Source organism: Hypomesus nipponensis, chromosome 3 (genome assembly GCF_054491055.1).
Source record: "Hypomesus nipponensis isolate SF chromosome 3, ASM5449105v1, whole genome shotgun sequence".
In the NCBI taxonomy this organism is placed as follows: domain Eukaryota; kingdom Metazoa; phylum Chordata; class Actinopteri; order Osmeriformes; family Osmeridae; genus Hypomesus; species Hypomesus nipponensis.
The window spans coordinates 13,757,679-13,774,922 of record NC_140363.1 but is presented as its reverse complement, the minus strand read 5'-3'; the positions used below and the strand labels follow the sequence as shown (position 1 = coordinate 13,774,922).

The 17,244-nt window shown below is 51.4% G+C and overlaps 1 protein-coding gene across 7 annotated transcripts in view; it reads right to left on the bottom strand.

The window, feature by feature from the left end:
- qkia (QKI, KH domain containing, RNA binding a) overlaps positions 1–16,892 on the bottom strand; it is a 61,652-nt gene extending 44,760 nt beyond the window's left edge. For 5 of the 7 annotated variants that reach the window (XR_014731742.1, XM_084677410.1, XM_084677401.1 and 2 more), the window contains exon 1: positions 16,461–16,892. Coding sequence is in view for 6 of the 7 variants with exons in the window: in XM_084677410.1 (XP_084533536.1) it covers positions 16,461–16,605 (145 nt within the window). In the remaining variant the exon portion in view is untranslated. The remainder of the gene's footprint in view (positions 1–16,460) is intronic. The other 2 variants (XM_084677428.1, XM_084677450.1) reach the window with 1 other exon arrangement.
- Between the last annotated feature and the right edge of the window lie 352 nt (positions 16,893–17,244).

Below are 17,244 nucleotides of genomic sequence, written 5' to 3'. Positions count from 1 at the left end.
TCCCTCCTTCCATCCCTGTTCCCTTGCTCTGCCTCCCTCCTTCCATCCCTGTTCCCTCGCTCTGCCTCCCTCCTTCCATCCCTGTTCCCTCGCTCTGCCTCCCTCCTTCCATCCATGTTCCCTCGCTCTGCCTCCCTCCTTCCATCCCTGTTCCCTCGCTCTGCCTCCATCCTTCCATCCCTGTTCCCTCGCTCTGCCTCCCTCCTTCCATCCCTGTTCCCTTGCTCTGCCTCCCTCCTTCCATCCCTGTTCCCTCGCTCTGCCTCCCTCCTTCCATCCCTGTTCCCTCGCTCTGCCTCCCTCCTTCCATCCCTGTTCCCTCGCTCTGCCTCCCTCCTTCCATCCCTGTTCCCTCGCTCTGCCTCCCTCCTTCCATCCCTGTTCCCTCGCTCTGCCTCCCTCCTTCCATCCCTGTTCCCTCGCTCTGCCTCCCTCCTTCCATCCCTGTTCCCTTGCTCTGCCTCCCTCCTTCCATCCCTGTTCCCTCGCTCTGCCTCCATCCTTCCATCCCTGTTCCCTCGCTCTGCCTCCCTCCTTCCATCCCTGTTCCCTCGCTCTGCCTCCCTCCTTCCATCCCTGTTCCCTCGCTCTGCCTCCCTCCTTCCATCCCTGTTCCCTCGCTCTGCCTCCGTCCTCTGGTGGATTCCTGCCCTTTCCTGCGCTGATCTGCACCACCAACCAAAATGTCACAGTCCCTTGTTCACTGAGTGGTCTGCCCTCCTTAAGCTGCCATAACCAAAGCAGGAGAGGGGGGTGGAGAAGTGACTGTGTGTGTGTGTGTGTGTGTGTGTGTGTTAGGGGAGGTTGAGGAGTGACAGAATGTGTGTGTGGGTGTGTGTGGGGGGAGGGGGGTGTTGCTTATGCCCCAGTCTCAATCCGAGTCACTGATAGCTCGGCCAGTCTCCTGAGACTTGAGGGGCACTCAGAGCATCTCTCCCCCTCAGGTGCAGCTACTGGAGGGCTGAGGTCTGAGGACAGACGGCCCTGTCTGCATCCACCACGTCCACCCTGCTCACCTGGGCCTCTGTGTCCCCAGCACCCGCTCCGCCCCGGGCTCCGCCCCGGGCTCCGCCTCTCCCTGTCCCCCGCCCCCGCCCTCTCCCCCGCCCCCAACCTCTTCCTTTCCCCCGCCCTCTCCATCTCCCCCGCCCTCTACCCCGCCCTCGGCCTCTCCCCCGCCTCGCCCTTTCCCCCGCCCTCGGCCTATCCTCCGCCCTCGGCCTCTCCCCCGCCCCCGCTTCGCCCCCGCCCTCTCCCTCCTCTCCGGGGGACAGAGGAGTGATCCCGTGTTGCTCACGTCAGACGCTTCTGCGGCGGGTGATCAAATGCTCACCCGCACGCAAAACCCCCACTGTACCCCCCTTACACACACACACGCAGAGAGAGATAGGCAAAGTAGGCCTCCACTGAAGGGAGCAGCAGAGAGCAGTATAAATAGATGCTCACCCGCTCACCTCTATTCCAGCTCTGATGGAGTAGACAATTTTACACACTTCACTGGAATACCAGTTGGATGTATTTAGGTAGAGGGAAGGCAGAGCGTAGTATGTTTTTTTTTTTTTGGGCAGTGCTGCACTGTGATGTCATGTGGTGAGAGAATCTAATCATTTTGGAGGGCAGAGAGCAGTGCTGTAAACCAGATCCAGTAGGCTCAGGGAATCACACCATTAGGAAGCTAAAAATACCAGATCCAGCGAGACACGGCTTCTCCTCTCCTAGAACATTCCGCGTGTTTGAGTGGTATATCTCGCAGTTGACCTGTGAATAATCAGTGAGATCACAGAGTGAGTGTGTGTGTGTTTGTGTGTACAGCAGCTTTGGTTGAAGCTGCTAGTTCATGACTGGTATTAGTCAGCTAATACCCAGCACCTGAGAGGACTGGTACTGTATGCCTGCCAACCCTACCACACACTCACACACAGCTGCTGCTGATGATTCAGATCCACGTTCCAGTTGTGCTGGCTCCACACCTCCACACACAGGGGGTGAGCAGAGTGTTCTCCGACTGAGCAGGGGACACGTTTTTCCACTCTGAAGGCCCTGCACTTTAGCCATCACAAGGCCTGGCTAAACAGGGCAGTCGGCAGACGGGGGCTTAATGCGTCCGTGTCTTTCTCCCCCCTCTGACGGCCCCATGCAGCCCCCTCTTCAGACGCCCAGGACGGCCCGCGCCCACATGAAGGGCCCGTTTCAGAAAGGGCTGCCCAGTGTGGTTGAGCCATGAAAAGGGATGCGCTTCTGCTCTTATCGCCTGGCACAGACATCTCTCTCCCCTCGTGGTGGATCTAACAGTCTTATTAGCCCCCACGTTTTTTTAATAGTGGGTTTTGAGCCCCTGTAGACCCTGTAGTGTTGATGACTGGGCCGTCCCGGGGCTGACACACACCCCAATAGGCTCCCCTACAGAGATGGAGAAAACAAGCAGGCCACACCCACCCATACACACACACACACACACACACACTCAGGGTTCTATGTAACCTAATTGCTGACACACCAGGGATGGAAGGCAGTAAAGTGTGTGTGTGTGGGGGGAGGGGGGGTGACTTTGCAGTTAGGAGGCCGGGGGGAGAGATTTAGGTGTTTGTAGGAATCCTACTAAGCAGTCTTGGTAAAAAGCTGTGCTGTCAGGCCTTAGAGCAGATAGCATGCCAAGCTACTCAATAAATTACTGGAGGAACAAGCCCCCAGACCCCCCCCCCCTCCTTCTCTACACAAGCTAAGACTAGGAAAGACACCAACACACAATTTGGTCTGGGCTGATGCTTTTAAAATAAAAACCAAAACACTAGCTAATACACGCACACACAGAGCACAAGCCCAATTGTGTGTGTGTGTGTGTTTGTACCTCGGAGCAGCACGTTCCACTCCATGATCATCAATAATGAGCTGGAGCTGAGCTTACGGTCTGAAGCGCCCTCGTAATGCAATCACCACCAATACTGATGCTGAGGCTGGATCCTTCACACACACCCACTACCTACCAAGGCGTGTGTGCAGTTTCTCCTGAGAAAACACCCAGAGGCCTTAGTCCAGCAGCGCTGGAGTCTGGCCTTGGGGGAGCTCTGCAGACGACACAGGAAACAGAACGGCACTTGTGCTGCAGCCTCAGAGCTGCAGCCTCAGAGCTGCAGCCTCAGAGCCGCCGCTTCAAACATCCATCGGAGGCGTTTACAGAGAAACGTCTCAAACGTTTAACTGGATTATTTCATCCCAGTTGTGTCCCAAGAAGCCCTGTTTTCTGATGAAGATGGGGTGGATGGATATTAGAAAGCATTGGTTGGTGTGTGTGTGTGTGTGTGTGAGAGCCTGCGCTAACACAGTGGGCAGACCCATGCTGCAGTAACGGCGGCGTTTCGGGGGCTGAGCCGGCTGGCGGCAGAGCGATCTGCCAAACATGATGTGGCTTAATGTGGCTCCTGGCATCACTGCCTGCATGACGACCACGATTGGATGTGTCAGAGCCCGTTACCGCGGCGATTAGACAATGAGAACAGACAAGAGACGTGGGCGGGAGCAAAAGCCCAGCCGCATGCTGGCACACATGAACAACACACACACACAGCAAATTGCAGGTGAGTCTTTGGTCAACTATTATAGAGATAAAGAGAGCAAAAAGGAGAGGGAGGGGGGGGGGAGAGAGAGAGAGAGAGAGAGAGAGAGAGAGAGAGATAGTGTGTGTGTGTGTGTGTAAGAGGGATAGAGTGAAAGAAGGGGAGAGAGAGAGAGAACACAGAAACAGTTTCTCCGCAGAGCCATTAAATCCGGTGACTAAAATTAGAAGGAGGGAGTGGATGGATGATGGCGGCTGATGATGTGAAGCTGCTTTATGGGGCTGAGTGTCAGTGGGGGGGCACACACTCAGCCCAATGAGCCGTGGCAGTGCCAGTTTCCTGCACGCAGTGGGGTCTGCAGGGGAGTGCAGGGAAACTGGATGGGAGAGCCGGCTCAGCGCAGAGCCATAACGGCCGGGTCATAATGACAGCCATGGGGGTCCATTCATTAGCCTCCCCATGAACAGCCAGATGAGGGGAGCTGGGAGGTACTTGAGCAGGACACGCCCAGGTGAACACCCACCGCTCAAAAAAGAGAAGACAGAAAACCAACAATTGACCCACAACATGTCTCTCCTTGCCTCCCTGAAACTAGCAGTGACTGTGATCGTCATTTCAAACAGCAGCTTCCCAGTGCTGGCTGTCAGTGCATGCTAGTCTACATTCCTACAAATGTGGAACAGTTTCTGAGAGAGCAGGTAGGGACAGACGCTCTTAAGTCTTTAACGCGACACCACCTCCCAACCCCAGTGTGGACGGGGAGGGGGGCTGTGTGGGGAGGGGGGGGGGCTGTGTGGGGAGGGGGCTGTGTGGGGAGGGGGGGGGGCTGTGTGGAGAGGGGGGGGGCTGTGTTGGGAGGGGGGGGCTGTGTGGGGAGGGGGGGGGCTGTGTGGGGAGAGGCTGTGTGTGTGGGGGGGTGGGGCTGTGTGGGGAGGGGGGGGCGGTGTGAGGAGGAGGGGGGCTGTGTGGGGAGGGGGGGGCTGTGTGGGGGAGGGGGGGGCTGTGTGGGGAGGGGGGGGCTGTGTGGGGAGGGGGGGGCTGTGTGGGGAGGGGGGGGCTGTGTGGGGAGGGGGGGGGCTGTGTGGGGAGAGGCTGTGTGTGTGGGGGGGTGGGGCTGTGTGGGGAGGGGGGGGCTGTGTGGGGAGGAGGGGGCTGTGTGGGGAGGAGGGGGCTGTGTGGGGAGGAGGGGGCTGTGTGGGGAGGAGGGGGCTGTGTGGGGAGGGGGGGGCTGTGTGGGGAGGGGGGGGCTGTGTGGGGAGGGGGGGGCTGTGTGGGGAGGAGGGGGCTGTGTGGGGAGGGGGCTTTGTGGGGAGGGGGCTGTGTGGGGAGGGGGCTGTGTGGGGAGGGGGCTGTGTGGGGAGGGGGGGCTGTGTGGGGAGGGGGCTGTGTGGGGAGGGGGCTGTGTGGGGAGGGGGGGCTGTGTGGGGAGGGGGGGGCTGTGTGGGGGTGGGGGGGCTGTGTGGGGGTGGGGGGGCTGTGTGGGGAGGGGGGGGCTGTGTGGGGAGGAGGGGGCTGTGTGGGGGTGGGGGGGCTGTGTGGGGAGGGGGGGGCTGTGTGGGGAGGGGGGGGCTGTGTGGGGAGGGGGGGGGCTGTGTGGGGAGAGGCTGTGTGTGTGGGGGGGGTGGGGCTGTGTGGGAAGGGGGGGGAACCAGGAAAGCAGCTGATGTTGAGGCATAAACTGAATCTGAGAAACCAGACAGACTGTAACTGCAGGACTCGTTTGTACTCGCAAACAACGCACACACAGTCACACACACACACACACAAACACACACTGTTTACTCTACCGGCATCTCTGGGGAGCTCATTTCACAAATTTCACCTGCCACTGAATGTGTGCTCACACAAACCCAGCCAGAGCTGTACTGAGCTCGTCTCCAGACTCACTCTCTCCATGCACCTCAACTCATTTCAACATCAAGACGGGGTGGGGGTGTGTGTGTGTGTTTTGCCTCTCCTGCTGGATCAGAACACACAACTACCCTGCCACACTGTGGCCCCAGGCAGACGCCCACACACACACAGACCCTAACAGGATGGGCTGCTGTAGAGAGAATGTGGTACAGGATGCGTGTTTGTGTGTGTACTGGAGCGTCAGATAAGGAGGGGAGGACAATACCAGGAAAGGAAGGCAGGCTGGTCTGGTCTGTGGAAGCAGGGCCGGGTGTGTGTGTGTGTGTGTGTGGGGGGGGGGGGGGATGCTTTCCTCTGAGCCCTTGGGCTGTGATGGATCCTTCCTACCCCCAGGGTCAGAGGTCAGGGCGAGGGGGTGGGGGGGAATGCTGTTTGTATCAGTCAGGTGGGGTACACGCTTGTCTCAGGGTTTACTGCCAGACCGACCAACACACACACACCCTTTTCTCCACCACGCAATAACAGGAAAGGTCCTGCTGTCAGAAGAGGATGGGGGGAGGGGGGGGGGGGGGTGAAAGGGAGGGAGGGTGCTGGCTGTCAATGTGCCCCAAGAAGATAACCATAGGGCTACTTCCTGAACCGCCCCCATCCAAGGCTACCAAACTGCACACTGCCAATGTGGATAGAGACAGAAAGTGTGTGTGTGTGGGGCTGCAGGAGGCTTTTCTCCCAGCCAACAGAAGTGATGTTATCACTTGAACAGGCCTGTCAGACAACATGCCAATGTGGTGTGTGTGTCTGTATCTGTATGTGTGTGTGTGTTTGAAAGTGAGACTATGAGCACCGCATTCCTGTGGCTCTAGTTAACAGGGAATTAGGTCATGAGATAACAAGGACTGTTTATACCTCTAGTGAGGGCTTCGCTGAGAGGTGTGTGTGTCTGTGTGTGTGTGTGGGGGGCTGGATGAGGAGGCCTGGGGCCAGACGACAACCACCCCCCTGTTCTCCACAGAAGCCAGCCTCACACCAGGAACCTCATGCATGGCTTCCATCAGACCATGATCTCATGTCATGAGAGGACCTGCTGACGAGTAACACCGTCTGTGTGCACGTTCGCTGAAGCTGGCGCCATTGTCAGGTGACGGTTGGGTCAGGTGATGTAGTACCATCAGGTGTCGGAGTATGGGGGTTGAAGTCTGCTCTCTGTGTGTGCGTGTGTCCGTCCGCTTCTAGAAGAACAATAAGGAACCACCTTGCCAGTAGTGTGTGAGAGACAGAGGAGGGTCAAGATGTCAGTGAGTTGGGACCAGGACCTGTCCTGTCTCCAGCCACACTTTCATCACACCCCCTGCTAAAGGGTTTGGCCATTCATCGCAGGACTTGGGAGAGGGGGTGTATGTTTCTTTGTACACCAGACTGTCAGTACAAAGACATTCTGTGTGTGTGTGTGTGTGCCAGTGTCTAATGTTTGCCAGCCTGTGTATGTATATGCCAGTCTCTCTCTGTGTGTGTGTGTGTCAGTCTGTGACAGACCCATAGCAGGGCGTGGAGCAGAGCAGAGCGCCTAGCAGAGAGAGGGTGACCTGGTCCTGATGCAAACCGACAGGCCTGTTCCAGGCCTTTAATGTCACCACTGGTCCTCAATGACAGAGAGGAGATGTAGCCCCCAGGCTGGATTACTGCCATGGAGAGAGGGAGGGAGAGAGGGAGAGTTCAAAAGCGAGAGAGCAGAAATGAAAAGTCAGTCAACAGAACAGAGGAAGAGGAGGGGGGGAAGGAACGAGAGATAGACCAGAAAGAAAATAGAGACAAAGAGATATGGTTGAATGAGCAGAGTGTGCGAGCGAGCGACCGTGTGAGAGAGAGGTGAGCGAGAGAGAGCGAGAGCGAGCAACAGAAGGTTTAGAGTGGTAAGCCGAGGAGCGATGGAGCGTCCTTGCCAGGATGAGCGAGAGGAGACACAAAGACAGGAAGAGCAGAGTAATGCTGTTGGACTCTCTCCCGCAGGAGCTCGCTCGCCCATCCTCCCAACACATGTTCTCCAGTAGGAGGACACACTGTTTACAACGCCGATGCCACACAGGCGCTTTGCACGTTCTGTACAGCTAAACCTAACCCACCCCGTCTGAATCAGGGGGGGAGCTGGGGAGACGCAGGGGAAACGCAAACAAAAGAGAGTCGGAGAGAGAAGGGAGAGATGAAACTAGTGTTTTAAATCCGCAAGTCGATACGTTTCGTGGAAAAAAAATGAAAATTGAGACGAAATCCATGTGTCAAACACTATGAGAGCCCGGAGATAACCCGGGGAGAACGGACTGACTTCCTGGCTGCTGGGATGAAGAGTAAACCAAGATGTCCCTCCCTCCTCCCCTGTGGTTCCAGAGTCTCCAGGACAGCAGTGCCAACATCACCTGGATTGTCCCTGATAGCCCCAACCCCCCCAACCCACCCCTCCTCTGCTCTCACCCAGCCTGGCTCAGTGGCTGGCCCACTGTCAACCACTTAGCAAGGGCCCCTGTGTATACTCACGCTATCTTATCTAGCGCCACAATAAAACTACACCTCATAATCTTTATGGACAGACAGTTGCTACTTGATCCCAGAAGCAGTAGAGCATGGTGAATGGAGTGGTCTGGGTGGCTATACTGGTACCCTAGCAAGCTGGTGCGGGCTACCAGCTAGTATAGGATATAGTGTGCACACTACTGTTTTTGGAGTGCACTATGATACTGTGGCAATAGTGTATACTTGTATCCTAAAGACCACTATTGTAATGTGATGGTCATGCATACTTGTCTACTTAAGATCACTATGTTAATGTGATCGTAGTGTGTACTTGTCCACTTGGCTCCAGGGTGTGTGCCAAGACAGGACCCAGATTACACAGGGGGCTATTGTGCTCTCAACGAGGGGGGGGGGAGAGAGAGGTGACCTTGCCCTTAGCATAGGAGATTACCTCATTCACAGCACAGAGGAATGTCGCCCCCTCCCTCTCTCGTTCTTAGCACCCTCCCTCTCTCCCCATCGCTCTCTCACTCTTCCCATCGCACTCTCCATCGCTTTCCCTCTCTCCCCATCACTCTCCCCATCACTCTCCCCATCACTCTCCCCATCACTCTCTCCATCGCTCTCTCCATCGCTCTCCCCCTCCCCATCGCTCTCTCTATGCTGGCCTTGCTCCCCTTTCCTTTCAGTGCACACAATCAATCAATTCAGTAACACACTAGCACACTAACCCTTTCAGAGAACCCACACAATGATTTCCCATTGTTTTCCACTGGGAACCCAGTTGGGATGCTTCCCCTTTAGTGTAATGGTGTTAAAGAGCTCTTTGTTTCCCCAATTAAACCCCGGACACACAACTGCAGCTCCAGTGTCTGTGTCCCGATCCGCTCTGAAACGGCGTCACGCGTAACACGGCCGCCCCGCTACGGCCGCCCTGCTACAGCCGCTACCCGGCTATACGAATGTTTACCGGTTAATACTATTGGTTAAACAGTGTTGCCAATTTAGCCACAATGTTGCTGATTAAAAGTCTTATCTAGCGACAAATCTACCGACTTTCTGCTACTTAGGCCATCTCTGTTTTTATTGATGAGCAGCAGCAGATGAACTGTAATTGTACTTTAGTGTTGTTATAGCCAATCATGTAGGTTCACAGCCTCGGATTCAATGATTTTGTTTGGTTTCATCAGTTTTTTTCTGTTATTTATGCTACTATAAAATCAACCACTTATGGGGGGGGGGGGATATTTGTATTGCCCATTAATTTTTTATATGGGTCACAGACACTCGTCCATACTAAATGTTTTATCGTGTTGGTTGGTTTTCTGTCTTTTTCTTACTAAATGAGCATCCCTATACTGGACACACAATGCTGAAGTAGTTCTGCCTGAGGTTCCTTGTCAATGAACAAATCCCATCCCGACTGGCCTGCTGGACTGGACATCTAACCTGTTCCTTCAACGAACAGCAAAACGTCTCACAATCCCTCCACAAAGGTCGCATTACGGCAACTGTAGACGTGACACTAGCCCCAGTTTTAGATGCATCCAGATCGCATGTATATGTGGCATGTTTACATGATGTTTCTGTCACCGGGGGGAGAACATGGAACATGCTGATGTAATGTCCTGGAGGGGTGGGTGGTGGTGGGGGCTGTGCCCTCTGTCTGAATCACAGTCCTGCTCTCTACATATTTGATGGCGGCGCGCTACGCATGACGCTCCCGCCTGCCTGGGGGGAAGGTCATCGGGTTGCCCTTGCAAAATGATACAAGCGTGTGTGCACACACACACACACCTCACAAAAAAAAGTTACAAAAAAACACAAGCTGCTTTGGGACAGCTTAATTATTCATCGTTTGATTTATCATTCTCTGCAGGAGAGATGCGGTGGAAGGCTGGAGCAGCAATCCCACTTGATCTATGGCCGGTTTATGAAAGGAGAGGCCTGGAAACAGCCAGGTTTGCCTGGGTTGTGTGTGTGTGTGCGCGCGTTGTTGCCTGCTTGAACTATAATAAACAGAACTGGACACATATCTGCACACTGAGCAGCACCTGCAGAGTTAACCTGACAGAGAGAGGGGCGGAGTGAAAGGTAAACAGGTTAAGTGCGCTGTGCTCTGAGAAGGGATTCCTGAGGTGGAAGGCAACCGTAACCATGCCTTCCTGAGCAGGGAGGAACGCGGGCACGGCCGCCGAGCCAGAGCTTCCTTTTCCTTCATTTCCCTCGGTTGAGGCAAAGAAAACTGCAGAGAGAGACAAGCGGAAAAGACTGTGACTCTGGGAGGATCAGAAGAGGGCAGAGCAGAACGGGACAAAGCTCACACTCTACAGAAGCCCAATGGTGGGAGACCTGCAGCTCTCAGACTCAAATCGCCCTACCAAGAGAGAGAGGATACAAATAAAGGCGGAACAAGAGACAGAGGGAGACAAAAGAAAGACAGGGAACACGAGAGAGAGATGGTTGGAGCCCATCTGCGGCTCCCAGACAAAGTGATACAGAAAAAAATTGTAGAGGGGTGGGGTTTGAAGAGGGTGGGAGAGCTATTCCAAGTAGTCAAAGAATGTAAGAGGGTGAGGCCCTACTCCTCGCTGCGTGTGTGTGTGTGCGTGGGGGGGAGAGGGGGGGGGAAACAACGGCTGGTTCCAGACTGTCTCTCCCAAATAAATTAAATTGAGTCACAGGAAGTCCGTGAGACTGACTAGTATGAGAAACAACAAACAGGGAGAGGAAGAGAGGACAGAGAGGAGGAGGAGGGCGTTGGAGCTTTGTTCACCTCCCTTCATCCTCTAACCCAGCTGAAACAGCCTCCCCTTACTGGAACCAGTAAAAACAAACAGCCGGACAGGCCATTCCTGTGTGGCTCTGGGTGTGATTTCCTGCGAGCAGACTTTCAGACCCAGCCAGATTGGAGTGGAGGAGGAGGAGAGAGGGGGTCACAGTTCACTAACATATTCAGTCAATAACAGCTTAGCAGATGTTGTGACACAGCCATTACAACATCCCTTCACTTCCCCTCGTCATCTCACTCCACCATCTTAATATCTGCTGGTCGAACTGCTGTGTCACTGTGAAGGCAGCTGGCTAACAAATAAGGAGAAAACGATTTCCTATGTTGCAGGAAACAGATGGAATATTGTAGAATGTGTGTTTAATTACAGTAAGACTTGACAATCTTGATTAAACATCAGTCTGCGAGTGAAACTCACACTTCAGAGTTGTTTTTGCTTGACATTCAGACTGGAAAGGACTACAACAACCACATTTCAGTGCTGCAATGCAACAATAGAAGCGTATAAAACTAAAGACAGGAGCTCCTAAATAGCCACTAGGCTGTTTATCAGCCAGAAGGTGTAGGGAGGATTTATTGGGTAAAGCGACAGTCTGCAGGCAGGCAGACAAGCAGGCAGGCAAGGAGGCTGAGCCAAGCCAGCAGTGATAAGAAGGCCCCTGCAGTGGCAGGATAGAAGTCTGAGATAAGAAGAAGGGCCTGACGCTGAATGACTTTATCAGCCCTCAGAGAGGCAGGGGCCGGGGGTCAGTGGAAGGGGGGGGGGCGGGCTGTGGGCCAGGGGCCCCGGCTGAGGCTGGAACACACAGACACTAGCATGCTGCCTTCAGATAGAGGCTTCTGGGACTGCCTGCTCAGGGCCTGGACCCAGCCCTGTCAACCTGACACACCAGCCATTACCATACACTCAGTGTGTGTGTGTGTGTGTGTGTGTGTGTGTGTGTGTGTGTGTGTGTGTGTGTGTGTGTGTGTGTGTGTGTGTGTGTGTGTGTGTGTGTGTGTGTGTTTGAGTAAAGGAGATAGTCTGTAACTCAGCATTACAACAGTCAGAGGCAGCTCAGTAAAGCCACTCACTGAATGGGTCTGGTAATTAAATTCCAGCCTATAAGTGGTGCCTTGGGAGGGTGGAGGAAAGAGAGGGGGACAGCCCTTTTCCCAGCCCCCTTCCCTCTCTCTCCGAGGTCTCTTGCAGCCCCAGGCTATGTCTTAGTTTGCAAGCGGCACTCAATCTTGTTAGATGGCAAATTGATTGCATGTCGAAGGTTAGTGCAGGTCTGGCCCTGCACTGTGCTCACTAAGGGTCACACTGGAGAGGGGAAATAAAGTGCCAGTGGTCTGCTGGAGAGACAGACGGAGAGAGGAGAGAGACACAGATAGACAAAGACAGAGAGAGACAGAGAGAGAGAGGTTCTCGCATTGACCGTTAAGGCTTCGATAAACTCCAGTGTTGTACGTGTAGGTATGTACGTACGCAGGAGTCATTGCTCACCCCATCACATACTTTATGTCTAAACGGGGGTTTAAAAGCTATGTCCACTAGGAGGTAGGTCAGCAAAAAATGTTAAAGACGGGAAAAATGTGGACAACTCGGCCTACTTCCGATTTTGTACATTAATAAACAGAGCAGCCCCCCCCATGATTACATTAAGCTAGCTGGGAATCACCAACACAGTCTGACCCTGGGCATGACCTTAGTCTGCTGTTAGCTTTAAAAAGCATACAAGCTCCAACTGAAAGTTTGTGAAGCCTTAATCAGATTAATCTGACCTATTGAAAGCCTACAGAGATGTGCAACTCTTGGCAGGGAGAGAGGGAGTTCCATACTGACTTATGGCATTTTCTCTCCGAACCAACTGCCAGTTGCACACCGTCCTAATGTTTTATGGCTCCTCCTGCCAGGAGAATATACAGTATAGCAATTTGAACAGGTTTGTTTGCTGGCATGTCAACTGAGGATCATAAAAAAAATAAAAAAAATGGAGGACGAGTGTCACCTTGGAGATGAACAACTGCTGTGCAAGGGAATCTGAACAGGGCCTGTCAGACTGTACTGTGACCTTGACTAGCTCAATACACACCTACACACACACACAGCTACACACCTCAAACACCTCAAGCACACACAGGCATCAAACACACTTCTCTCCTTCACACGCGCGCACACACACACACACACACACACTCTCTGATGGTCTAGATTGAGGGGAACTGGGAGCAGTTGTTACACACGGGGTCACAAGGGGTAATGCTCTTGGTGTCTGCTTTCTCTCGCCATGGAAACAGCTGCACATACACACACACACAAAACATTGCACACGGGGGAATGTGTGTTAGCTATATGTGTGTGTGTGTGTGTGTGTGTGTGTGCGTGCGTGCAGCTGTCTGAGCTCCTCAGAGGAAGAGAGAGAGAGACAACTGGAAGACAAGCTCGAAGCTTCTTTCCCATGTCTCTCTGGTCTTGGCTGTCGTTGTCTATCCTTTATTGGCAGACAACACCACACAGTACATTTATACTAAACTAAAGAAGAAGAAACCTTCCTTCTACAGGTTTATAAACGTTGTGTGTAGTAGTTTTGACTGCACATTTTGTACCCATTTTCTCCACAGGGAGCTAGCACAGTCATTAAGTTAAGTATCAAACAACCTCTAGTATACTGCCTGTCTTTGCTGTTCAGTGCTATAGTTAAAACTCAGGCATGGCAGATTGGCATTCTTTCTGCTCTACAGGGTCACCTTGACAAGCTGGCAGGGGACAGCTGGGGTTCCTATGGAGACAACATTTCCTGCCGGACCCTGAACACAATCCCTTCTGGTCTTCCTGGAAAAACATGCCAACTTCCCGGACACAGGTGAATCCTAGAGCCACTACATGTCCAGGAGTTCTGGACATCCCAGTTAAATAAATAACACATATATATGTGTTATATCTCACATATATATGTGCTATATCTTTCTTGTGAGGACAATTTTGAGTGAGGGACAGAAGGGTAGAATTTAAGACCACACTGCAAATGTTACTCTTCTGTTCTCTCCGCAAAATTGTCCTTCTCAACTTTTTTTTTTTTTAAGAAAGAAAAAAGGTGCAGTGGTCTAAATTTTTTCCAGAGCTGTATAAACTTATTTCACGGGAGGTAGACAGTTCCCTTTAAGACCTGTGTGCACCAAACACATGACTGTATCCCAAATCCTGGTCCGACGCTCACCGAATATAAACAGAGTGAGAGATGTCTCCAGTGTTCTGGGCTGATTTAAATCACAGTGAGCTGTTATCCTTGTTTTTTACCACAGAGCATATGTACTTGGTGGTATGCAAATGACTCTGGCAAACAGCTAAGCACTCAGTCCATTCATACAACACCAGGCTCCTTTATACAGACTGAGAAGTGAAAATGTGAGGTAACAGGTTATAATTAATCTGTCCTTTTCTGAGTAGTGGACCTGGAGTAGTGGTTTTGACAGGTTAACGTCTATGCAATAGTTAAAGGTTGTAAAGGACATACTACTGGAATTACTTGTATTTAAATAATTGGAGATTGTGAGGAACCTCAATTTAAAGGGTGACCTAACAGTTCCAGAACAGACAGACACAGAGGTCTCTGAACTCTGGTGATTTTGATCACACACACACACACACTAAACATTTGGCAGAACGGTTCAGTTTTGGGGCTGCTGCCGTGGAAACTCCGGTAAACTGTGGAACAACGTTGTCGGCTCACAAGAGGCGGCCAGGGATTGAGGCCCAGTGTAGCCTTGCCCAGACAACTGAACTCAAACTAAGCCATGGTGATAGAGACGTGTCTTTATTTTAATCTTTACATGACTGGGTAAATCAACAGAGAAAGTGTTCTCTTGTGAAGCAACAACCTCGCCAATGAACTGAAGTTTATTTAGTGTCCAAGTTGACATACAGATACTGTGAGAGCGTGAAGATAAAGAGAGAGAAATACAGAGGCACCATGTTGCTGACTGCGTGGCCCTTTTCACTCATTGTCCAAAAGTGGAAGGGGTTTGTGTGAAAGCTGGGGTTTGGCGTTGTGGGGGTTGGGCAAAAAAAGTAAGGCGGAGGGATACGGAGAGGTAAAAAAAAAAATCAGTTTCCTGTGTCAAAACCTTGACGAGAGAGCGAGGTAGGAAGGTAAATAAGGTTTTTTTTTTTTTTTCAGGTGTAATCATTTAAGGAATGTCTAACAGTAATGTTCCAGTCCGGAAGGTTTATATTATAACTGGAAATTCAGCATCTGTAACCAGTCTAGTTGGTGGCAAAACTATTTTGTTTTACAAGTGCAAATCAGATCATTGTTGTTCAATGTTTTGGACATAAATGTTGCAGCAAAGGGCCTCGAAGATTGTAATGTTCAGTCTTGCAACCATTTAAAAAAAATGTTTACAACACGTATAGGACCTCCCACACCGGTCTAACTACTCTCACAGACTCAAACTACTCCTAACTGAAACTGTGACGAGTTGTGCAAAGAATCTGACACGTCCTTCCCAAATTCCAGTTACTATCTCATTAATACCGCACAACCTCTTTTACGTTTTAGATATCTTCACGGCATTTATTTGCCTTAGTGTCAGCTCTTTCCAAAACATGCATGATATCGACAGAATCTGACTGGGACTGTCCGCGAGGGGGATGTGGCGCTCTCTAGCGTCACCAACTCAATTACATAAACCTCACTAGAAGTAACACGCATTTGTCCTTAACACAAAATAATCATAATAATATGTCGAGTTACCGATTTTAGAACAAGGCGCTAGATCCTAGAGAACCACTGTGCCTGACAACAGTGGCCCAAAACAAAGGCGCCATGGTTAAACGGGTAGATCAAACATGACGGCTGCAGTTCGGAAACCATTTCTAACACACGTCATTGTGTATAGGGCATATGTAACTAATCCAAGCCGATAACGTTGTGATTAAGCTACAAAGTGTATTAGCCACTACTCAAAAGTTGTAGGGGTTGTGAAATCTCTGCAAACCAGTAACTCGCTGTCCATTGTTTCACCAAGACGGCAACAGCCTGGCACATTCCGATGTGTTCCTATTCAGTAATTTTGTTGCTTGGCAAATGTTTTTAAGAAAGGGCGATCCACTTCCTCAAAAGGCCGCGAAATATAATGGTTTATTTGTTTATCTGCTTTTCGTCTTGTTATTTTGTGTATTTTTTTACAGGCCCGTGCAAAATAGCTAAACCTAACCAATGTTTCTCTCACCGAGAGTTTGATGGACCGCGGACGAGCCATGGCTGTCTACCATTCCTCGTGCAAGCGAAAAAACTACCCCCGCTGAAACTTCGACTGGGACATGAAAGTTATACCGTTTTAACCAAACAAACCAATAATATGTTGTCATATTTATTTTATGCAAACAACTTATCCGGATAATACCGCGTAGGGCAATTAGCTTGTATCGTGGCTAGCTAAAACTTTTCCGTTCGCCATCGTCACAACTCTTGAATGCACAACAAACTGGATGTGCTACTCGGCCTCCAAACTCCCGGATCACATACACCCATCCTCGAACAAACACCTACTAAACTAGTTGCTTTTTCTTGCACACGTAACTTGGTATACTAAGTTAGAAGGAGAGTTTTGTCACGCCGTGGGACTATTTAGCAAACAAAACATTTGAGCTGGGCTAGTTAGCTAGTGCGTTCCTGCGCTCCTCAATGCAGCAAGCATGCCCACAGAGGGTCACAGCGCCGTGGTCACGCTTTCACTCCCGTCTCCCCATTTCTACAGACGGCATTTACCTTCATCCAGAAGCCTCTCCAGGTGTGTGAAGATTCCGCAGAGATTTGGCAAACTGGTCATCAGCTTCTTTTCGTTTAACAATTGCATCAAATAGTCGGGACTCGGCCTCGGTCTCTCCTTCACTTCGATCTCCCCGACCATCATCTTTGCGTCGAGAGTGCGAGCAAACCTCCAACAGAATCCTTTTTTATGAAAAGAAAAAAATGTAAAAGAAAAAAACTTGCGGATCAAATCCCTCGTTCCCCCCCACGTTTCGATGGCTGTGGTTAGACGACCCTCTGGACAAAATATGATTTAAATTGTTGTTTTCGTTAGAGCGGAGATAAATAAAAGACCGTTATCTCCTCCCAAATAGTCTCATTCGCCGTATACTCTCCTCAACACTGTGCGCTCGGGGACGTTCCGATTAACCACTGTGTCAGCGCGAGAGAGTATTCACCAAATGCGTCCGCCTCCTTTTTGACTATTGGTCAGCCGTGTTTTGAGGGTTGGTGAAATGCCAATAGGCATCGTTGGTTAAATGATCTACAGAGATTAGAGCCAATTGTGAGCAGTACAGCAGACCGATAGGTATTTACACATCTTGCTCTAGCACAGTTGCTCAATTTACATGAACAGTAATATTGTGCAATGTAGATATATTTCCTTTCAAAATAGCTCCTCCTTTTTAGCATTCATGGTTGAAACCTTGCTCTCTATCCGTTTTAATGTATGTATTTGATGTACTGGATACTGTTATAAACCCACTCACTGTATGCCTTTACCATATCATCTGTTTTATTG